This window comes from Phyllobates terribilis, unplaced genomic scaffold (assembly GCF_046119375.1).
Source record: "Phyllobates terribilis strain yellow unplaced genomic scaffold, ASM4611937v1 Scaffold_12__6_contigs__length_324123572, whole genome shotgun sequence".
In the NCBI taxonomy this organism is placed as follows: domain Eukaryota; kingdom Metazoa; phylum Chordata; class Amphibia; order Anura; family Dendrobatidae; genus Phyllobates; species Phyllobates terribilis.
In genome coordinates this window covers 302,715,829-302,738,398 of record NW_027362772.1, presented here as the reverse complement: position 1 = coordinate 302,738,398, position 22,570 = coordinate 302,715,829, and the positions used below count along the sequence as shown (strand labels likewise).

Sequence of the window (22,570 nt, the reverse complement as noted above, 5' to 3'; positions counted from 1 at the left end):
ATTACTGATCCTGAGTTACATCCTGTATTATACTCCAGAGCTGCACTCACTATTCTGCTGGTGCAGTCACTGTGTACATACATTACATTACTGATTCTGTACTGATCCTGAGTTAAATGTTTTGTCTCAACTTGTCTTGATATCAGTTCTCCAGTTACAAGGTGATATCTCGCTGGTCGCTGGTGATACACCCCTTCTCATGGAGTTCTGAAGATCCTTATTTGCTTATAGCAGTGGCTGCACTTGGATTTATTGTCTATGGTTCTATAAGGCTTCACCAGTCCTATGGACAATGGATAAAGCAGTGATGCACACAAGTGGCCTTCACTCCATTCATACAAGGCAGCTCTGCGCTCCGGTTTTGTGTGACCACAAGCAACTTTATGGATAGGTGATAACTTGATAAGGTGGACAACACCCCCTTAAATCATGAGCTGCCTTCAACATTCTGCTCGTCCTTTGTTTTATTGGAATCGGTCAGTTAGACAGTAACACAACTCCCTTTACAGCTTGTCTGAGCTCCTGTAATAATTACTTTGGAGACTCCGGTGTGAAGACTACCTTTCCTCAGAATACATGTCGTCAAAGCAAGACACTGCACCAGCAGGGGATATTGCTCCAAAGGCAGTAGGATTGTGAATGCAGCTAAAAGCATTTCTGGTTCAACATGCTTGTGGTGCAGCATCTAAGGAACCTCTAGTACAGATCTCATTAGAAAAGAACCCCAAAAAGTTTCCCCTTGCATGGAGGCACAGACCTCTCCTTGTCATGGTCTACCCTGCAGTCTTAGTAATGTGCATTGATGACATCAGCCTTATCCCTTTCCATCCAGTATGACATCACACTCATTAAAGGGCACTTCTGGGAGAGTTCGGACTTTGCCCGCTGGATCTGGGATATTTGGACGATGTATTTTATTACCCCCAGATCTTTCTCTTCTTCTTTATATGGCCCCGGCCTCTCTCCCTCCATCTCTCGCCGCGGCTTAATCTCTTCGCACATGTAAATTCACTTATCATGCTTTCTTAAAAGTCGCCTCCTTCCCCTCCTTCTACCTGACATCTAAATTGCTTTCAGTCACTTGCTCCTTCTCCTGTTTTCCTTTAAATGAATTACTAATGACATCTTGCTCAATCATGCCCTCTCTGCAGGCACTTTGAGAGTAATGTGCCCCATCCGAACCTTTTAAACTATTATTTCCCAATTGAATCAGCGCCATCGCAGGTGTAATAACTAATCGTTTGACTTACACCTGCTCCGATCGCCTTAATGTCCGTGATCTGTGTTGGATGCTGGTAATTTCCTGTTTATTGCATTGTCCCATGGATCGGTTTTGCCTACATTTGCCCTGATTAGTGAATTTACAGAAACAAGATATGTAAAGAGGTGGGAGGCGCTCTGGTGGAAGCCCGGGATCAGCGGCTGAAGTCACACATTGACGTCAAATCTACAATCTTGTTTGTTTGCATGAAGATACTTTCTGGAAACAATCAGCATGCATGATTGTTGCAGATGTTGGATCGCTGATGACTTCACAACAAAAAAAAAATTAAAATCCAAAAAATCCCTAATCCAGAGCTGGTTCCGATCACCATTACCTGCGGTGGCCGGAATAGGTGCTGCGGGTTGTTCGTTGCTTTAGAGCCTCGGTGACTGATCCTCTTTACGGTCCGTTTATAATTAAACCTTTTTGTTTTATCGGTGATAATATGTATCAGCTGCTGAGTTCTCATCCATATGTCCCTCTCTGTCCTTGCAGATTGCCACCGCAGTAAAGTTTCTGCAAAACCCAAGAGTTCGCCAGAGCCCCGTTTCCACCCGGAAAGACTTTCTCAAGAGAAAAGGTAAAATTAAACTTAGATAAGATTTTTTTTGCAAGGGAGAATGATGATGTGCCACCTCCTAATACTAAAGGGGTTCTCCAGTGCCCCTCAGTTTTGATGAAGTTGCACTTGCGGATGGCTGCCACATTATTCTGCGTCTTATTCCAAAACTTGTCAGCCGCTCATGCATCCTGGCGATGTCTGAAGAATCCCTTTTAATCTTGTTGCAATCTGCTGCATTCTTGTGACTTAGTTTCTTTTTGCAGCTGTATCCCATCACATCCATTTAAATAATAGGAGCCCCATAATGGCTTTGTACCACACCAGAGCGCAATGGGGGGGGGGGATTTACTAAGCAAAATGTGCCAGAATTCTGCACCATTTCACAATTAACACAAAATGTATTATCTATTGTATAAATCTTTGGCACCGTGGCCAACGGGTGAGATTTTCCTTAAAGTGGACTTGGCCTAACTTACAACTTTGTGCACCCAAAGTTTAGTTTTAACTTGACCAACTAATAGGTATAAAGTTATATTAGAAAAATCTTTACAGACAACAGACACATTTCTCCGGCTCATAAGAGACTTTATTGTATATTGGATATGCTTATTCTGTATTGTCTGTATATGTCCCCCCTAAAATTTGTAAAGTGCTGCGGAATATGTTGGCGCTATAAAAATAAAAACTATTATTATTATTATTATTATTATTATATTGGTCGCTGCCTGTGTGATCATTCTACATACAAGGTGACACTTTTTTTTTTTTTTTTTTTAAATCTTCAAGTGCCATTAAGGGGCCAATATATTAGCAGCCACACATAAATCTCCCCATTTTAAAAAGTTCACCCCTTATAGCATTCAAGAAGTTTGTTAATCCTTCTGGTGCTTCACATTAACAAACACAAAGATGAAAGAAAAAAAAAAAAAGAAAAATTAAATTTTTGCTCTATAAAAATGTATTAGGCCCAAATTTGTCATTTTTACAAAGTGTAATCAGAGAAAAAAATTGTAAGTGTAACAGTTTGGCCTAAGTGATGTATTAATTTTATTCTCTAGGTCTGTACAATTACCAAATTTATGTTTTACAATGTTTGCACAATTAATAACACTAAAATATTTTGTGCCTCCATATTCTGGGGAGACGTAACTTTTTTTTATTTTTTCTGCTGACCTAGCTGGATGAGACTTTATACTTTGGTAAAACGAGTTTATAGATTTTATTGGTAACATTTTGGGGTATACGTAACTTTTTGATCACTTTTTTTATTCCATCTTTTGTAAGACAGTGAAACCCAAAAGCATCAATTTTAACTTTTCTTTTTTATGGTGTTCCCAGCGTGGGATAAACAGTGTGTGGTTTCTATATTTTTTTGTCATTATGGACTGGATGATTCCAAATATGTATGTTACATTTCTATTTTAGCTTTGTTGTTTTTTTCTTTTACAATAAAGTCCAATATTGTGGCCATATTGTAAAAGCTGTAACTTTATTTTTTAGTCGACGGAGCTGCGCGAGGGCCTATTTTTTGTGTGATGAATTCTATTATTGGTACCATTTTTGGGGTTCATGAGGGCTTATTTAGTTTTATCATAAAACAGAAGCTGAAAATCTCATTGACGATCCATCCGAGTTATAACCATTGGAATCCAGAATGTATCTCCAACAACTTTGGCCACTGAGTTGCCCCCCCTGCAAGGACGTAGGAGAGATCCCCTTGGCAGCGAAAATGTTAAATGGGAATGTGATCTACATTGATCTGGACGTTACTGGCCATGTCTGATCACATATTATTTCTGATCTCCTCCCTATACTTTGTTATAAATTTATGTTAAATAATGCTTAATAAAAAAAAAATAAAAACTTGGACTAGAGAATCTTAAAATGCTCCAAATTAAAAAATTTTTTTGACTTTTTTTAAGGCTTTTTTTTGTGTAAAAATTAGACCGTTGTGATAAATATGCTCTAATATTGCATCGCAGCTGATAGTATAAGAACATATGGGCCTCATTGTTCAAAACTGTTCAACCAATCAGAGCTCAGCTTAACTTTTTTTGCGCTGCCTTGTGATTGGTCGCTACAAGCAAAAAGTTTTTTTTCCTCTCGTTCGGGCGTTTTTTTGATGAATGAGGCCCGTGCTCTTTATTGCTACCGCACAGGCGGAAATGGATGTACACTTGGATAATGATCTCATCCATTCAGCTGCACGGAGTCTGGCGTGCGAGGGCGGTCACCTCCCGTCCCTGCAGATAATCCGGCTGCGTCTCCTCTCCATCATTACATACATCTCTATTAACAGCCCCTCTGTACAGACCCCGAGCTTCAGCTGCTGAGACCCTCATCAATTAGCGACAGCCGTATTGACACTGAGCCGCAGGATAAATGTCATCCTCTGCGTGCTGCAGACTCTGAGAATGAGCTGGAAAATCACTGTAAGGTCGCGGGGCCGCCGCGCTCGGGGTCAGGGAAATCTCCCCCTGATTGGTCTAATTAGTGAGCGATTGATCCGACCTCGCCGTATGCTTTCATGGTGAGGCGTATTGAGCCGGTGAAGTCGTACCGGGATCTATACTGCGCTGCCGGCTCGCCACTTGTCTGACAACGGGAGTCTTTATATTTCTCCTCATTGACTCTCAATTAAAGCTGATAGAAAGGGTGGAAGAGGTTAACTTCATTATACGCAGGTATTAATTGTTCTAATTGTCTACCACTTGTTATGTGAGGTCGGGAGACTGGTGTCTGCAGGGACCACACACAGCAGAAGCTTTGGTTCTGTGGGTCAGTGGAGGTCCGGAGACTCGTGTCTGCACTGACCACACACAGCAGAAGCTTTGGTTCTGTGGGTCAGTGGAGGTCCGGAGACTCGTGTCTGCACTGACCACACACAGCAGAAGCTTTGTTTCTGTGGGTCAGTGGAGGTCCGGAGACTCGTGTCTGCACTGACCACACACAGCAGAAGCTTTGTTTCTGTGGGTCAGTGGAGGTCCGGAGACTCGTGTCTGCACTGACCACACACAGCAGAAGCTTTGGTTCTGTGGGTCAGTGGAGGTCGGGAGACTGGTGTCTGCAGGGACCACACACAGCAGAAGCTTTGGTTCTGTGGGTCAGTGGAGGTCCGGAGACTCGTGTCTGCAGGGATCACACACCGCTGAAGCTTTGGTTCTGTGGGTCAGTGGAGGTCCGGTGACTCTTGTCTGCACTGACCACACACAGCAGAAGCTTTGGTTCTGTGGGTCAGTGGAGGTCCGGAGACTCGTGTCTGCAGGGACCACACACAGCAGAAGCTTTGGTTCTATGGGTCAGTGGAGGTCCGGAGACTCGTGTCTGCAGGGACCACACACAGCAGAAGCTTTGGTTCTGTGGGTCAGTGGAGGTCCGGAGACTCGTGTCTGCAGGGACCACACACCGCTGAAGCTTTGGTTCTGTGGGTCAGTGGAGGTCCGGAGACTCGTGTCTGCAGGGACCACACACAGCAGAAGCTTTGGTTCTATGGGTCAGTGGAGGTCCGGAGACTCGTGTCTGCAGGGACCACACACAGCAGAAGCTTTGGTTCTGTGGGTCAGTGGAGGTCCGGAGACTCGTGTCTGCAGGGACCACACACAGCAGAAGCTTTGGTTCTGTGGGTCAGTGGAGGTCCGGAGACTCGTGTCTGCAGGGACCACACACAGCAGAATCTTTGGTTCTGTGGGTCAGTGGAGATCCGGAGACTCTTGTCTGCACTGACCACACACAGCAGAAGCTTTGGTTCTATGGGTCAGTGGAGGTCCGGAGACTCGTGTCTGCAGGGACCACACACAGCAGAAGCTTTGGTTCTGTGGGTCAGTGGAGGTCCGGAGACTCGTGTCTGCAGGGACCACACACAGCAGAATCTTTGGTTCTGTGGGTCAGTGGAGGTCCGGAGACTGGTGTCTGCACTGACCACACACAGCAGAAGCTTTGGTTCTGTGGGTCAGTGGAGGTCCGGAGACTGGTGTCTGCACTGACCACACACAGCAGAAGCTTTGGTTCTGTGGGTCAGTGGAGGTCCGGAGACTGGTGTCTGCACTGACCACACACAGCAGAAGCTTTGGTTCTGTGGGTCAGTGGAGGTCCGGCGACTCGTGTCTGCACTGACCACACACAGCAGAAGCTTTGGTTCTGTGGGTCAGTGGTGCGGGGCTCATGTTTAATCCACTCCTGGCTTCTGCCATGATAAACAGCATGTTTGAAACCATCCTATAGTCATTTGATGGCTTGGAATCTTATGGAGAAAAACAATTGTCTGCACCATGCTTTACAGTGCTTCTCTGCTCTGTCCGTGTTTCATCTCAAAAACTTGGATAAATGTTTATTCCTATTTGTCATCCGGATGCAATCTGTTTTTATACAGCAGAAGATAATAAACATTTACAAGACCAAATCGCAATGTATCCCTAATAACGGACGCTAGATGGGGTCCTGTGTAGAATCCTATATTTTTTTTTGTGCTCCCATAGACTTGAATGGGCAAGTCTTCTCCAACACACAGAAGAAACTAGTGCAAGTTGCGATATTTTTTTTTAATTATTTTATTTTATTTATTTTTTTATAAAGTGTTATTTATTTTTTATTCCCTATATGTAGATTTATGAAAAAAAAATTGGTCCCCTCCACTGCCCCATTGAATAACATTGGTCCGGGAGCTGTCCGTGTTATGCCCGTTTTTGGACTGAAAATATGATCATGGAAACCTACTCTGACAATCAGTCCACAATGGGGGTGCTTATATATATATATATATATATATATATATATATATATATATATATATATATATATATATATATATATATATATATATATATATATATATATATATATATATATATAAAAGATGAATTTAATATTTTTTTTTACTTAAATGCGTATATTTTGGCCTAAAAATATATATACTTTTTCAGTTGGGTTTCGTTAAAAAAAATTGACACTTGTCGGCTTCAAGAGACTGTCTCAATGCACATTACTGCTGAATAAGTTAACCGAGAATCAGTCAGTGAGTTCCATGTTGGGTCTGACTAGGAGTTTGTAACTTTTATCTGTTTTTTTTTTTTCTTCTTGAGCTCCCCTCAGCTGATTTATGACCACATCAAAGCTCAGCTCAACTTTGGTCAAAAATTGTCACAGAAGAGTGCAGAAAAAGTCAGATAACAGAGATAAAAACTCCCAATCAGACGGAGCTCACCGACACCTTCTCGGTTAACTCATTCTGAAGTCAGTGGTGAACAAGAGACACAAAATATCCTGAAAAAAATGAATGAATAATTATTATTTTTTTTTAATGAAACCTAATTGTAGACTCCAAGAAGTGAGGTTGGTGCTGTCGCTATATTGCTGCAAAAACTTTTGATACTTGACCCCCATCATAGGGTGATTTTTTTTATTTTTTTTTTCTCCCTACAGATCTAATATTGATAAGGTTTGAAGTTTTATTTTTGGAAGCTAAAAGCCGCAAAAAAAGCCATTGTTTTCCTAATGCCTATTGTGGGATGTCGCCATGGTAACTTTATAGACTTCACTTGTCTCAAGAGAGTCATCCGTTTTGTATCTCCCCTCCCTTCATACTTAATATTTCAGCTGCTCATAAAAAGCACCAGAAAGGGCAAGAGGAAATTATTTAAATTAAATCACAAAAAAATGGTGATTAGCGCCGGTTACGGAGTTAACCCCTTCACCGCTGGCAGGCGTCCCGCTACGTCTCAGAAGCGTTTGCTACAATGTAATATATACAATCTCATTATTTAAAAAAAAAAAAAAAAACCTGTCTACCGCTATGAAATAAACATATGTCTGTGTGGTCTCCTCTTTGCTGTACAGAGGGGGTGCGGACCCCCCAAATATTTCTAAATGTCAATACAAATGTTACCATACAGGAATGTGTGTCATGTGATGCTCATCATCCAATAATGGGAGAAGCAAGGAGCCAATCCTATCACGTAATTGGCTGAAACACTGCGCAAGACCGGCAGAAGGGTCTCGTCTGTAGGCCAGGAGCTCTTCTCATCTCTCCACTTGGGACACCCAGAGCCCCTCTACTTTGCTTGGGATGGGGCCCCTTCTCTCCCAGGATGGGGCCCCTTCTCTCCCAGGATGGGGCTCCCCTCCTGTACCCAACCCAGGATTATCCCTTCTTGCGCCTGGCTGGCCCGGGATGGGGGCAGGCTCCCCTCTTGCGCCCGGTCGGCCCGGGATGGGGGAGGCTCCCCACTTGCACCGGGCCGTCCCGGGATGGGGGAGGCTCCCCTCTTGGGCCGTCCCGGGATGGGGGGAGGCTCCCCTCTTGCGCCTGGCTGGCCCGGGATGGGGGAGGCTCCTCTCTTGCGCCCGGCCGTCCCGGGATGGGGGAGGCTCCCCTCTTGCGCCCGGCCGTCCCGGGATGGGGGAGGCTCCCCTCTTGCACCTGGCCGTCCCGGGATGGGGGAGGCTCCCCTCTTGCGCCGGGCCGTCCCGGAATGGGGGGAGGCTCCCCTCTTGCGCCGGGCCGTCCCGGAATGGGGGGAGGCTCCCCTCTTGCGCCGGGCCGTCCCGGAATGGGGGGAGGCTCCCCTCTTGCGCCGGGCCGTCCCGGAATGGGGGGAGGCTCCCCTCTTGTGCCGGGCCGTCCCGGAATGGGGGGAGGCTCCCCTCTTGCGCCGGGCCGTCCCGGAATGGGGGGAGGCTCCCCTCTTGCGCCGGGCCGTCCCGGAATGGGGGGAGGCTCCCCTCTTGCGCCGGGCCGTCCCGGAATGGGGGGAGGCTCCCCTCTTGCGCCGGGCTGTCCCGGAATGGGGGGAGGCTCCCCTCTTGCGCCGGGCCGTCCCGGAATGGGGGGAGGCTCCCCTCTTGCGCCGGGCCGTCCCGGAATGGGTTGAGGCTCCCCTCTTGCGCCGGGCCGTCCCGGAATGGGGGGAGGCTCCCCTCTTGCGCCGGGCCGTCCCGGAATGGGGGGAGGCTCCCCTCTTGCGCCGGGCCGTCCCGGAATGGGGGGAGGCTCCCCTCTTGCGCCGGGCCGTCCCGGAATGGGGGGAGGCTCCCCTCTTGCGCCGGGCCGTCCCGGAATGGGGGGAGGCTCCCCTCTTGCGCCGGGCCGTCCCGGAATGGGGGGAGGCTCCCCTCTTGCGCCGGGCCATCCCGGGATGGGGGAGGCTCCCCTCTTGCGCCCGGCCGGCCCAGGATGGGGGAGGCTCCCCTGTTGCGCCCGGCCGGCCCCTGTGCTTTGCCTGGGATGAGCCCTGCCCCCGCTCTCCTGCCTCCCCCTGCCTGGGACACCTCCCCTCTGCTTCTCAGGTCCCCTAAGGATAATCAAACTTTTTTTCTTTTTTCATTCCTGGATACTTTAATAAGATATTCAGTATCTTTTAGGACAAGTACTTGTCTGTTCCCTGGGTGGAAAAGTCACCTTTTTAGGCAAAGATCCTTATTTTATTGGGAAAGGGTTTTGTGAATCTTAAATCCATGGCGGCGTGCCCATCCTGCGTAATCTTCCAAACATATAATAGTTCCCATCTCTATTAGCTGCTGCACAGTGGACTCTAATCTAGTATTCTCTGTTATCGGCAGGGCCGGCGTCAGCACCCGGCGCACCCGGGCAAATGCCGGGGCCCTGAGCAGGCAGAGGGGCCCACTGGCGGTCGCGCACCCCGCTGGGCTATGGGCGGAGGTGAGCGGTGTCGGCACCTGCCCTTCCCCCCGCTTGCTCAGGGCCCCGGCAGCCCGATACTTACCTCTCCCCGTGCCTCCGCAGATCCGCTGTCTTCCTGCTCTGCGCTCCCTGTGACGTCTCAGGTCAGAGGGCGCGGTGACGTCTTTACACCGCACCTTCCCCTGAGTCGTCACAGGGAGCGCTGAGCGGGAAGACACCGACAACGCTGGAGTTCGGAGCCGAGCAGCGGGTAGCAGGTGAGGAGAAGGGAGGTGAGTATTTGATTTTTTTTTTAATGTATGGAGGCATGGGGCATTATAAAGAGGGGGGGGGGCATCCTGCATGGGGCATTATATAGAGGGGGGGTGAGATCCTGCATGGGGCATTATATAGAGGGGGGGGGGCAGCCTGCATGGGGCATTATATAGAGGGGGGGGGGACAGCCTGCATGGGGCATTATAAAGAGAAGGGGGGGGCATCCTGCATGGGGCATTATATAGAGGGGGGGGGGACAGCCTGCATGGGGCATTATATAGAGGGGGGGGACAGCCTGCATGGGGCATTATAAAGAGAAGGGGGGGGGGCATCCTGCATGGGGCATTATATAGAGGGGGGGGGGCAGCCTGCATGGGGCATTATATAGAGGGGGGGGGACAGCCTGCATGGGGCATTATAAAGAGAAGGGGGGGGGGCATCCTGCATGGGGCATTATAAAGGGGGGGGGAACAGCCTGCATGGGGCATTATAAAGAGAAGGGGGGGGCATCCTGCATGGGGCATTATATAGAGGGGGGGGACAGCCTGCATGGGGCTTTATATAGAGGGGGGGGACAGCCTGCATGGGGCTTTATATAGAGGGGGGGTGACATCCTGCATGGGGCATTATAAAGAGAAGGGGGGGGGGCATCCTGCATGGGGCATTATAAAGGGGGGGGACATCCTGCATGGGGCATTATAAAGGGGGGGGACATCCTGCATGGGGCATTATAAAGGGGGGGGCAGCCTGTATGGGGCATTATGTGGGGGGTAACAGCCTGCATGGAGCATTAAAAGGGGGGGGGGCCTGTATGGGGCATTATGTGGGGGGTAACAGCCTGCATGCAGCATTATATGGGGGCCAGTATCCTGTGTGGAGAGTTATAAGGGGACCGGTATCCTGTATGGAGCGTTATAAGGGGACCGGTATCCTGTATGGAGCGTTATATAGGGGACCGGTATCCTGTATGGAGCTTTATATGGGGGCCAGTATCCTGTATGGAGTTTTATTAGGTGACCAGTATCCTGTATGGAGCATTATATGGGGGCCAGTATCCTGTATGGAGCTTTATAAGGGGACCAGTATCCTGAATGGAGCGTTATATGGGGGCCGGTATTCTGTATGGAGCCTTATATGGAGGCCAGTATTCCGTATGGAGCCTTATATGGGGGCCAGTATTCCGTATGAAGCGTTATATGGGGGCCAGTATTCTGTGTGGAGCGTTATATGGGGGCCAGTATCCTGTATGGAGCATTATATGGGGGCCAGTATTCTGTGTGGAGCGTTATATGGGGGCCAGTATCCTGTATGAAGCGTTATATGGGGGCCAGTATTCCGTATGGAGCCTTATATAGGGGCCAGTATTCCGTATGGAGCCTTATATGGGGGCCAGTATTCCGTATGGAGCCTTATATGGGGGCCAGTATTCTGTGTGGAGCGTTATATGGGGGCCAGTATTCTGTGTGGAGCTTTATATGGGGGCCAGTATCCTGTATGAAGCATTATATGGGGGCCAGTATTCCGTATGGAGCCTTGTAATGGGGGCCAGTATTCTGTGTGGAGCGATTCACCGGTTTCTGAGCTATTGTGGAATTTACAATAGATATCACTCATGTAATGTAAGAAGTGAAATCTTTGCATTGTACTATATATATATATATATATTTCTCCGCTGTATCTCTGCATCATGAATCGTGGTATGTGTTAAAGGGCCCACTGAGACTCTTTCGCCCAGGGCCCAGAAAAACCTGGAGCCGGCCCTGGTTATCGGCCGTGGCAGAAGCTGACTTTAGAGAACTTTAAAACTCTCTGCCCCCTCTGATCACTTTGATCTGTGGCGAGTTTCCTGATGTGACGGAGACGTCACCCGACCTGTTGGAAATATTTACCTTTTGTGGTGTCATCTGAGGTGAGATTAAAAAATAAATACCAAACTCGGAAGTCGATTAGTAGGTGCGGCACAGGACTCGGAATGACTGGCTACATGTAAAATAGTTATTTTCTGCATTTATTATTATTTATACAGTTCACATTTCACGCTGAATACTTGTAATTCTTTAGACCATCCTAGTTGTGTGGATACCGAATAATGGGAGCTTTTTTTGTGTCCAGGTATAATAGAATATTTGTTTATTTTATAGTGATATTGTATCACCGTACTTTTGAATGATGTACTAATCCGACAATTTACTGTGCCCTACTGGCTTATTATATAGTCAGCCCTGTCTGTACCCGGCCCTGCACTCCCCAATCACATCATGTCACCCCAAAATCTTAATAAGTTCCTGATCTTGGCCTTTAGGCTTTGCGTAAATGGAGGTTTCTTTGAGGAGGTCAAAATCGAGAAGTTTTTTAAATGGAACCAGTTTTTGGAGGAAGGTTGTTTTAGTTTGTTTTTTTTGTTTGTTTTAGTTTTTTGTTTGTTTTAGTTTTTTGTTTGTTTTAGTTTTTTGTTTGTTTTAGTTTTTTGTTTGTTTTAGTTTTTTTTTGTTTTAGTTTTTGTTTTGTTTTAGTTTTTGTTTTGTTTTTCTGATGCATTTTTTGCATTATTATAATAATAATATTATTATAATTATTATTATTAATAATCTTTTTGTGCAGATCCGGTTACTTATGATTGGACAGTGGCCAGTTTGAATTGAGGGCAAAGTAGATTAACATGGAATCGAATAGGAAAAGAAAATTTAAGTTTTGAGGTGCTTTTTTTTGGGGGGGGGGGGGGTGATTTTTTTATTTGCGACACACGGCCGAATAGCAGGGATCCTTGTTGCAATTATTCATTCCTATGAATTTTTCATGCATGTGACCTGGTGCTGGATTATCAGATATATTGTGTTATTGGACTGCAATAGAAAAGCATTGAATACCCTCTACTTATAAGGTAGATTATTTTCAAAAAGAAAGTTAATAATTATTAACACATACTGGATTATCAAATGCCGGAAATGAGGTTTTTTTTTTCCGCCCCATTTTTTTTCTTCCAGTAAAAAGCATTTGCTGTAGTTTCTGGAGTCGTTATTGAGCGCCGCTGTTCTCCGTATCATTATGGGCGAAGTACAAAACATGTTTTACTTTCTAAAGTGTTCTGGTAAATCAGTGCAAATTATCATCGATGATCATCTATTTCCTTTCTTTTTTTTTTTTTCCCTCCCGGTTTTGATTTTATTTTTTATTATGATAATTTTTTGCACATTTTGCTAATGTGCGGATCAGCAGGGAGCGATTAATTATAAAAGCCTTGGGATTTCTGTGGCTCGGTGAAAGCATTGACAACACATCCTAAAAGCCATCTTGATTACCCCGGGTAACCGGAGATTGGGATCGGTGCTTGCCAAGATCTCGTCAGCACCATTTATTTTTTTTTTGTTTTGTTTCTATGTTTTTTTTTTATAATATTCTGAGTGCTTGGTGCAATTGGCATGGAGAATGGCCAGCTTGGATCTCCCAGGAGTAACGGGGACAGGGTTTCGCTCGATCTGTCCTCTGGAGCAGCAGAGATCTGATGGAAGACCCTTTACCCACTGTGGTTTATCTGTGGTCTACCGATACATGGCCGCTCCTGCAGGCCCGTTACATGCTTTCTGTAATCTAACCATCCTTTCAATTAATTAACACTTTTTTTTTTTGTTAAAACCAGCGGTTGCAGCATCGGCTTCAGCTGTTACGATCGGTGTCTGTGGTTTTTGAATGGGGCTGTCACCTCTGCAGAAAAACCACATCACTTTGCTTAAGACGTAAGGAATAGGATTTGTTTTCTTAAAGGGATAAGAAGCCAAAATTCCTTCATTTTTCCATTTTTTAGGCAGTAGCAAGAGCAAAAAAATACATCCCATAATCGCTGCCTTTATGTCCAATGTCTCCATAATCCTCGGAAATCTGGTTAGCCAACAGTTAACAAAGTCAGGTCAACATGTGTTTTGGATGGGGATAGGAGGCAGCGGGTGCCATGCACCTCTGGGAGACCACCCACCACCAGAATAATAAAAGCAGTTCCTGTTGAACTTCGACATGCCCGATCTTTCTAGCCCCCCATCACCATTTGTCAGAATGCTCCCATTCATATAAGATAGTCAGCCGACCTGGCAAAAATCGGTGGGTTCAACCAACTTTGCACCAATATATTTAATGGTTTTTTTTAACAAAATCCGTCGCGAGGGGTCAACTCATCGCTACAATCCATGTTTATATGCCCTATTAGGCATCATGACATAGAAAAGGGAGGAACATCTCTTGGACCTTGACTTGCTCCTATCCATCATTCACACCGTTCAGATTTTTTTTTTACTTTTCCCCGCAAAAATAAAAAACCCAAACAGCTGAGAATTTCGATGCGGAAATGCAACAAATTTGCTGCACTTATGCTGCATAAATTTAAAGGGATTGACCAGATAACTTATTTTATCACCTAACCGTGGGAAAGGTGCCGATTGGCGGATGCCCTGCACCGATCGGCAGATCGAGATATTTGTATCCCCTTTACAAGATGGCACGACGGGTCGGACGCCCGACTGCCGTTTGTTCTCTGAGGAAATGCCGAGCGCGTCGGTCAGGAGCCCCGTAGGGAATGACTGCTCCATCTGCAGCGCTGGCTGTTGTGCATTACCGCTCCACAGGGAAAAAGTTCCTCATTGTGCCGATCAGTGCAGGTCCCAGGGGTTGGACCCCTAACTATCAACAATCTCCCACCTGTCACATGCTGCGTATTTGGTGCAGATTTTATAAATGGGTTTCTAAACCGAAATCTGGAGCATTTTTTCATATCTTCTGCACTTATTTATACTGCTTTTTATAAATCTTTTTGTTGCTGGAAAAAAAAAAAAAAAATGCAACCAACGATGTCAAGTCAGTGGCTTAACCTTAGCGGATTTAGGGTCCTCAATTGAAAAATACGGGTAAGATCAGCACCACAATGGTAGCAGAAATTAATATGCTGCTAATTTTTTTTATTTTTTTTTATAAATCAACGAAAGCTGATTCCTCAACCCCAAAAAAAGTAGCTAATAGATGAGATTAAATGAAACTCACCCACTTTAGGGAGACTGTAAAATTCTGGTGGTTTAAAAGTGGAAGATCTGGACCAAATATGTTTTTTCCGGGTGGATTTTGCTCAAATCCTTGTCAAACACTGTCTGAAATACTTTTTCTGTTCGCTTTCAGTTGAGTTCAATGGGAGAACACGTTTTTTGTGATTTTTTTTATTTTTTTCTTTTCTTGGAGAGGTTTTGAAGAGTAAAGTAAAGTTTTTTTGGGGGGGGGAATCCAGACCAAACTTATCATTAAAGTCAAAAAAGGCTGCAAAAAAAAAAAAAAAAGTTTTAATAACTGTATCAAAATCGATGTGACAGCTAGAAACATTGTTTGAAAAACCGCATGGATCTCTGACTTTTATTTCGATTAAAAACCACGTCTGATTCTTCCACCTCCAAAAAAGTAACTTTTACTTTAAAGTTTCTAGTTTTTTTTATCTCTTGTCCATTTAAGATTTCCTTTTAATTCTGTCTCTTGCATAAAGAGATACAGATGCAGCAGCACGTGTGTAACATTTCAGCTTTTGTCCATGACTGTACTTTTTTCAAGGAGTATGAAAATGATATGAAAATTTAATGAAAACTCCGTATTGGAGGCATTTTAATTTATAGCGTCCAAAGGCTAATGCTGCAAATAGAAGCTTCTATAGGAAATAGTTTTCATTTTTCCATTTTACACCGACGCTGTCTCTTTCGGAGAGGGGGTCGCGATCGCCTCCATCCACGCAGGTATAAGTGCAGAGGCGCATCTGCGATGAAGCGGTCTGATGATTTCTATGATTGATGCAGAATTTCGGCTTTTAATATATGCGTAAAAAAAAAAAAGTCATCTGAGCAAGTCTATGGGACTGGAGGATTAGAGGGGGGTCACCTCCGCGCCCCTGGGTTGGAGACGGCCACCGATCTGTGTCATAAATCGTTAGTATCACTTTTAATGTTCTAGGTTCTTTTCCCATTTTTTAAGAATTTATTTACCCATTGCTGACATGACAGGGGCCGGCGGGTTGAGGCTGCCTACCGACTGCTTGCATTTCACCGGTGATATACTGCTGTCCGCCACCCATGCTTATATATGTAAAGCTTCCAAAGCCAAGACCGGAGATTGCTATGGCTGATTTAACACCTTCGGAGCAGAGCTACCCCCCCCCCCCCCCCCGTCCCAAAAGACACCTAAAGGGTTAAGAAGATGGAACCGTCCTTGGATGGAATCTCGTTACCGTGAAAGCCTTTTTAGCATTGATTTCATAACGGTCTTAATTTAATAGATCCGTCATTACCGAGAAGTCCTGGGAGTCGGGCCTAGCTTTCCAGGTCACCGACCTTTTAATTACAAGCCTTGCTCTGATGGTCAGGTTATCGACTGGATGGCTTCCAGCTCGCCTGGCCTCGGGATGCAAATGCTAACTCTGCACCTCCTCCCCGGACCCCCTGGAAAAAAGAAAATGATTGGGTTTTTGACAGACCAGCACCGAGCACACCGCTTCCGCTGATCATCTTTCCGCCGCTGTCATGGCGTCGCCTCCTTATGTCACAATGACCATCCTGCAGCCACACGTGTGCGCTTGTGTCTGCACGTATCCAGATGGTGCGACCCGTATTCCTTTAGTATAATTTACTGGCCGACATTTATACATCAGTCTGTTTATGTCAAGATGCTCGCAGATCTAGATTTTGATTAATGCAGTAATATGATTAAAAATATCAGTTTTTTGGGAAAAAGTTGCATATTTCATAAACTGTTCTGCAGTGCTTTGGCATCACCTGCTTGTTCAGTGTCTGTACAGTTTCCTTAGAGATTTGCATTTTGTATAACCCCCCCCTACCCTACTGTCTCCTTCCCAATTATCCTGTAGACCAGATTAATTTTCCTAAGGGGCCACATGAGACACTGTGAATGTTGTGGAGGCCGAACCAATAGGCTGAAATTAATTTTGCTTAGTATTAATATTAACATTAATAATAATTATTTTTGTTAATTGTATCACTCAATATTGAGCAGAATTAAGTATGCTGACATCCCCCTATATACCGTATGAGCCCACACACCGCTCCATATATACCGTATGAACCCCAACATAGCCTCCTATATTCATCATGAGCCCCCACATAGCCTCACTATATACAGCGTGAGCCTTAAATAGCTTCAGATATGCAGCATGTGCCCCATATAGCATCCATATATACAGTGTGAAGTCTCACTACATACAATGTAAGCCCCAAACAGTCTCACTATATACAATGTGAGCCCCACATAGCCTTTTATATACAGCATGTGCCCCACATAGCCTCAGATATACAGCATGTGCCTCCGCATAGCCTTTTATATACAGCATGTGCCCCTCATAGCCTCAGATATACAGCATGTGCCTCCACATAGCCTTTTATATACAGCATGTGCCCCACATAGCCTCAGATATACAGCATGTGCCTCCGCATAGCCTCCATATATACAATGTGAGCCCCCCGCATAGTCTCCATAGTGTGAGCCCCCCACATAGTCTCCATAGTGTGAGCCCCCCACATAGTCTCCATAGTGTGAGCCCCCCACATAGTCTCCATAGTGTGAGCCCCCCACATAGTCTCCATAGTGTGAGCCCCCCGCATAGTCTCCATAGTGTGAGCCCCCCGCATAGTCTCTAGTGTGAGCCCCCCGCATAGTCTCTAGTGTGAGCCCCCCGCATAGTCTCCATAGTGTGAGCCCCCCGCATAGTCTCCATAGTGTGAGCCCCCCGCATAGTCTCCATAGTGTGAGCCCCCCGCATAGTCTCCATAGTGTGAGCCCCCCCCACATAGTCTCCATAGTGTGAGCCCCCCCCACATAGTCTCCATAGTGTGAGCCCCCCCCACATAGTCTCCATAGTGTGAGCCCCCCCACATAGTCTCCATAGTGTGAGCCCCCCCCACATGGACTCCATAGTGTGAGCCCCCCCCACATAGACTCCATAGTGTGAGCCCCCCCACATAGTCTCCATAGTGTGAGCCCCCCCCACATAGTCTCCATAGTGTGAGCCCCCCCACATAGTCTCCACGTATACTGGGAGCCCCCCGCATAGCCTCCACGTATACTGGGAGCCCCCCGCATACCCTCCACGTATACAGGGAGCCCCCCGCATACCCTCCACGTATACAGGGAGCCCCCGCATAGCCTCCACGTATACAGGGAGCCCCCCGCATAGCCTCCACGTATACAGGGAGCCCCCCGCATAGCCTCCACATATACAGTAAGTCCCCCGCATAGCCTCCCTATATACAGTGTGAGCTCCCCCACATAGCCTCCGTATATACAGGGAGCCCCCCGCATAGCCTCTGTATATACAGTGTGAGTCCCCCTGCATAGCCTCCCTATATACAGTGTCCCCCCGCATAGCCTCCCTATATACAGTGAGTCCCCCCGCATAGCCTCCCTATATACAGTGTGAGTCCCCCCGCATAGCCTCCGTATATACAGTGTGAGCCCCCCCGCATAGCCTCCCTATATACAGTGAGTCCCCCCGCATAGCCTCCCTATATACAGTGTGAGTCCCCCACATAGCCTCCGTATATACATGGAGCCCCCCGCATAGCCTCCCTATATACAATGTGAGCCCCCCTGCATAGCCTCCGTATATACAGGGAGCCCCCCGCATAGCCTCCATATATACAGGGAGCCCCCTGCATAGCCTCCCTATATACAGTGAGTCCCCCTGCATAGCCTCCCTATATACAGTGAGTCCCCCCGCATAGCCTCCCTATATACAGTGAGTCTCCCCGCATAGCCTCCCTATATACAGTGTGAGTCCCCCCGCATAGCCTCCGTATATACAGTGTGAGCCCCCTGCATAGCCTCCCTATATACAGTGTGAGTCCCCCGCATAACCTCCGTATATACAGTGTGAGCCCCCCGCATAGCCTCCCTATATACAGTATGAGTCCCCCACATAGCCTCCGTATATACAAGGAGCCCCCCGCATAGCCTCCCTATATACAGTGTGAGCCCCCCTGCATAGCCTCCGTATATACAGGGAGCCCCCCGCATAGCCTCCATATATACAGGGAGCCCCCTGCATAGCCTCCCTATATACAGTGAGTCCCCCCGCATAGCCTCCCTATATACAGTGTGAGTCCCCCCGCATAGCCTCCCTATATACAGTGTGAGTCCCCCCGCATAGCCTCCCTATATACAGTGTGAGTCCCCCCGCATAGCCTCCCTATATACAGTGTGAGTCCCCCCGCATAGCCTCCCTATATACAGTGTGAGTCCCCCCGCATAGCCTCCCTATATACAGTGTGAGTCCCCCCGCATAGCCTCCCTATATACAGTGTGAGTCCCCCCGCATAGCCTCCCTATATACAGTGTGAGTCCCCCCGCATAGCCTCCCTATATACAGTGTGAGTCCCCCCGCATAGCCTCCCTATATACAGTGTGAGTCCCCCCGCATAGCCTCCCTATATACAGTGTGAGTCCCCCCGCATAGCCTCCCTATATACAGTGTGAGTCCCCCCGCATAGCCTCCCTATATACAGTGTGAGTCCCCCCGCATAGCCTCCCTATATACAGTGTGAGCCCCCCCGCATAGCCTCCCTATATACAGTGTGAGCCCCCCCGCATAGCCTCCCTATATACAGTGTGAGCCCCCCCGCATAGCCTCCCTATATACATACAAATATCCCATACACATGAAAAACCATTCCACATACTCCTGTTTCCCCGGCGCTCTGCCCCGGTTTCCCCGGCGCTCTGCCCCGGTTTCCCCGGCGCTCTGCCCCGGTTTCCCGTGCAGGGAGTCTAAGCAGCAGCGCAATGAAATGACATCATGGCATCTGCCGTCTCGCTTGCTGAATGGTGGCAGATGGAGCCGGCAGCCTCGTCCTCCACCAATGCATTCACCGCTGTCTGCATCCTGCCTTCATCTGTACCAGTCTGTCATTGTTAGTTTGTTCACCATGTTTTATATTTGTATCCTGTATGTTACCCTTCTCATGTACAACATCGGGAATCAATGGCTCTATAATAATAATTGTAATTTTGCTAATCGAAATGAGTGATACTCCTAAGGAAACTGTCCCCCGGTACTTCGCCACATGAAGCTGAAAGGCCCCACTACCCGTGGAGGCGGATAAGCATGTGAATTTTGCAATAGCACCAAAATATTACCAACAATTTTGTGCTCTCGCTAATGCTAGTATACGTGGCTTTTGGCTACATATGGCAGGGCACAGTGGGACCATACCCTAAAAAGGGTCTTTTTGCTGAGTTTTTGGAGCGGACCTCGAGCAGAAACTCCTTGTTTTTCATATTTTTGAGGAGTTTTGCATTTTTGAAGAGTATTTGGAAATTTTCTGCTCATTTGCGGTGTAAGAAAACTCCTTTAAAAAAAAAACAAACAAACAAACAAAAAAAAAAACCCTCAGTGTGAACATATCCTAACAGGAGCTGAGCTATGCCTTCTAGAGGGCATGCCGGTCAACAACTGAGCGAACTTGGGCTGCGCGGCAGCTGTCTCGGCCAAGGTTGCGGTTTAGTCCCAGCCTAAAAGTAAGCGACAAACCTAGGACTGCGATTTTATTTTATTTTTTTTATGCTTCATTCTAAAATAAAAGAAACATTTTCTTTGTGGACTGTGTTTTCCTGAGGAATGGCGGCAATGATCGAAGGAGAAAGAAAGATTCAGTGCGGACGCCTCCTCTTTAGCCGCCGCTCGCAGATCTTCTGTCAGACAGTGAAAAATGAGCTTGTTGTCAAAAATATTGTCGTTTAGCGACGTAGACTGACAGACCTCACAAAGCGTCGGCATTGATCTCCCCTCTGCCAGCAACGGAAATGGGGAACGGCAAATTATTAACTGATGGATCAAGTCACCGACCCCTCGGCACAACGTCAGGTGTCACATCCATGTCAGAAAAACGCAATTCCTGGTAATCGCAGCCATTTGCCCCTTTTTTTTTTTTTTTTTTTTTTAATTATTTTATATTTCTTACTATTTTTTTTTCTTTTATATATATATATATATATATATATATATATATATATATATATATATATATATATATATATATATATATATATATATATATTTTTTTTTTATTTTGATGCTTGAGCTGATACATTACACAGGTTATTTATTTATCTCTATTTTTTTCCCTTTTTATATATATTTTTAATTACATTTCAGTAAATATGGAATTTTTAGCTTTTTTTTTATAACTATTTTAGCCTAATTTTTGTACAGTTTTTTGTTTACTTTTCGATATTCTGAGCATTGCTCTCTGATCTAAAGCAATATGAAGATATAAAATGTGATACAGTCCTGCTCATCGTTATTGGCACCCATGAAATAAGTACATAATGTGCAATATCTCCTGAAAAAAAAATAAAAATGAATCAAGTGAAAGTTTTTTTTGTATAGAGACCCGTGTTAAATACAAAAGAGCCAATGGTAAACAATTTAAAAACAAAAATAATGGGAGGGAAAAATAGAACAACCTAAAGCTTGCTGTGTCACTAGTATTGGCACCTTTACATTAAGTTACTATGGAAACACAAAAGAGATTCACCTGTGATTAATTGTTAGTGCCCATGTGACATGAATTCAGCCAATGAATTTAAAAAGCCACATGGTAGGCCCTGTTCCTTTGTTACAATGGTGAAGACAAAGGAGCTGTCGGAGGACATCAGAACTGCTATTATTAGCAAACACAAGACTTCCAAAGGGTATAAGGCCATCTCCAAAGACCTCGGTATCCCAGTTTCAACATTGCGCAATGTTATTAAGAAGTTTTCCAAGCATGGAACCGTCAAGAACCTCCCTGGATGTGGGGCAAAGAGGAAAATTGACAAGAGAGGCCTTCAAAGGTTGGTGCAAATGGTGGAAAAAAACACAACGTCAAACATCCAAAGACCTGAAGGCCGACCTGGGACAGTCTGGGGTCATGGTTTCAACAAGAACCAAACGCTATAAACTAAACCAAGCCGAGCTTTATGGGCGAAGGCCAAGGAAGAAACTGTTGCTGAAGAAAAGACCTAAAAAGGAGCGACTGATCTTTGCCAAAGATTACGTTGACAAACCAATATCCTTCTGGGAAAATGTTCTGTGGACAGATGAAACAAAAATAGAGCCTTTTGGCAAGGCAAAGCACCAGTTTGTTTACAGACGACGCAATGAAGCTTATAAGAAAAAGAACACCTTACCAACAGTTAAGCATAGTGGAGGATCCATATTGCTGTGGGGTTGCTTTGCTGCGTCTGGTACTGGAGGCCTTGCCCGTATCACAGGAATCATGATATCAGAGAATTATCAAGAGATTTTAAAGTGAAATGTCCTACCCCGTGTAAGAAAACTTGGTTTGAGTCGAAGATCATGGGTGTTCCTGCAAGACAATGACTCAAAGCACACATCCAAAAGTACACAGGAATGGTTGAAAAAGAAAAAACGGACTGCTTTAAAATGGCCAGCGATGAGTCCTGACCTCAATCCCATTGAAAATCTTTGGGGTGAGCTTAAATCTGCCATTGGGGAAAAAGACCCTGCAAACATTCAAGAGCTTGAACAAACTGCAAAGGAAAAGTGTGAGAAAATCCCAGCTGAGAAGTAGCTTATAGATGGCTACAAGAAACATGTGGAGGCTGTCATCAATGCCAAAGGGGGGGCAACCAAGTATTAATTAGGGGAACAACCAAGTATTAATTAGGGGGGCCTTTATTGCTGCACATGCTGTTTATTGTTTCTTCTTTGAAATTGCAACATGGAAGTTGAAAAACAATGTTTTATTGTTGTATTACTTTGACCACTAATTGAAATATCCTGAGCATATAACTTTGGTACATTTCCATTTATTTATGAAGATAT

The 22,570-nt window shown here is 45.8% G+C and overlaps 1 protein-coding gene across 1 annotated transcript in view; it reads left to right on the top strand.

The window, feature by feature from the left end:
- PEX14 (peroxisomal biogenesis factor 14) overlaps positions 1–22,570 on the top strand; it is a 161,326-nt gene that overhangs the window by 100,304 nt on the left and 38,452 nt on the right. Inside the window, exon 3 of the mRNA XM_073657252.1 lies at positions 1,760–1,844. Within this exon, the coding sequence (XP_073513353.1) occupies positions 1,760–1,844 (85 nt within the window). The remainder of the gene's footprint in view (positions 1–1,759; positions 1,845–22,570) is intronic.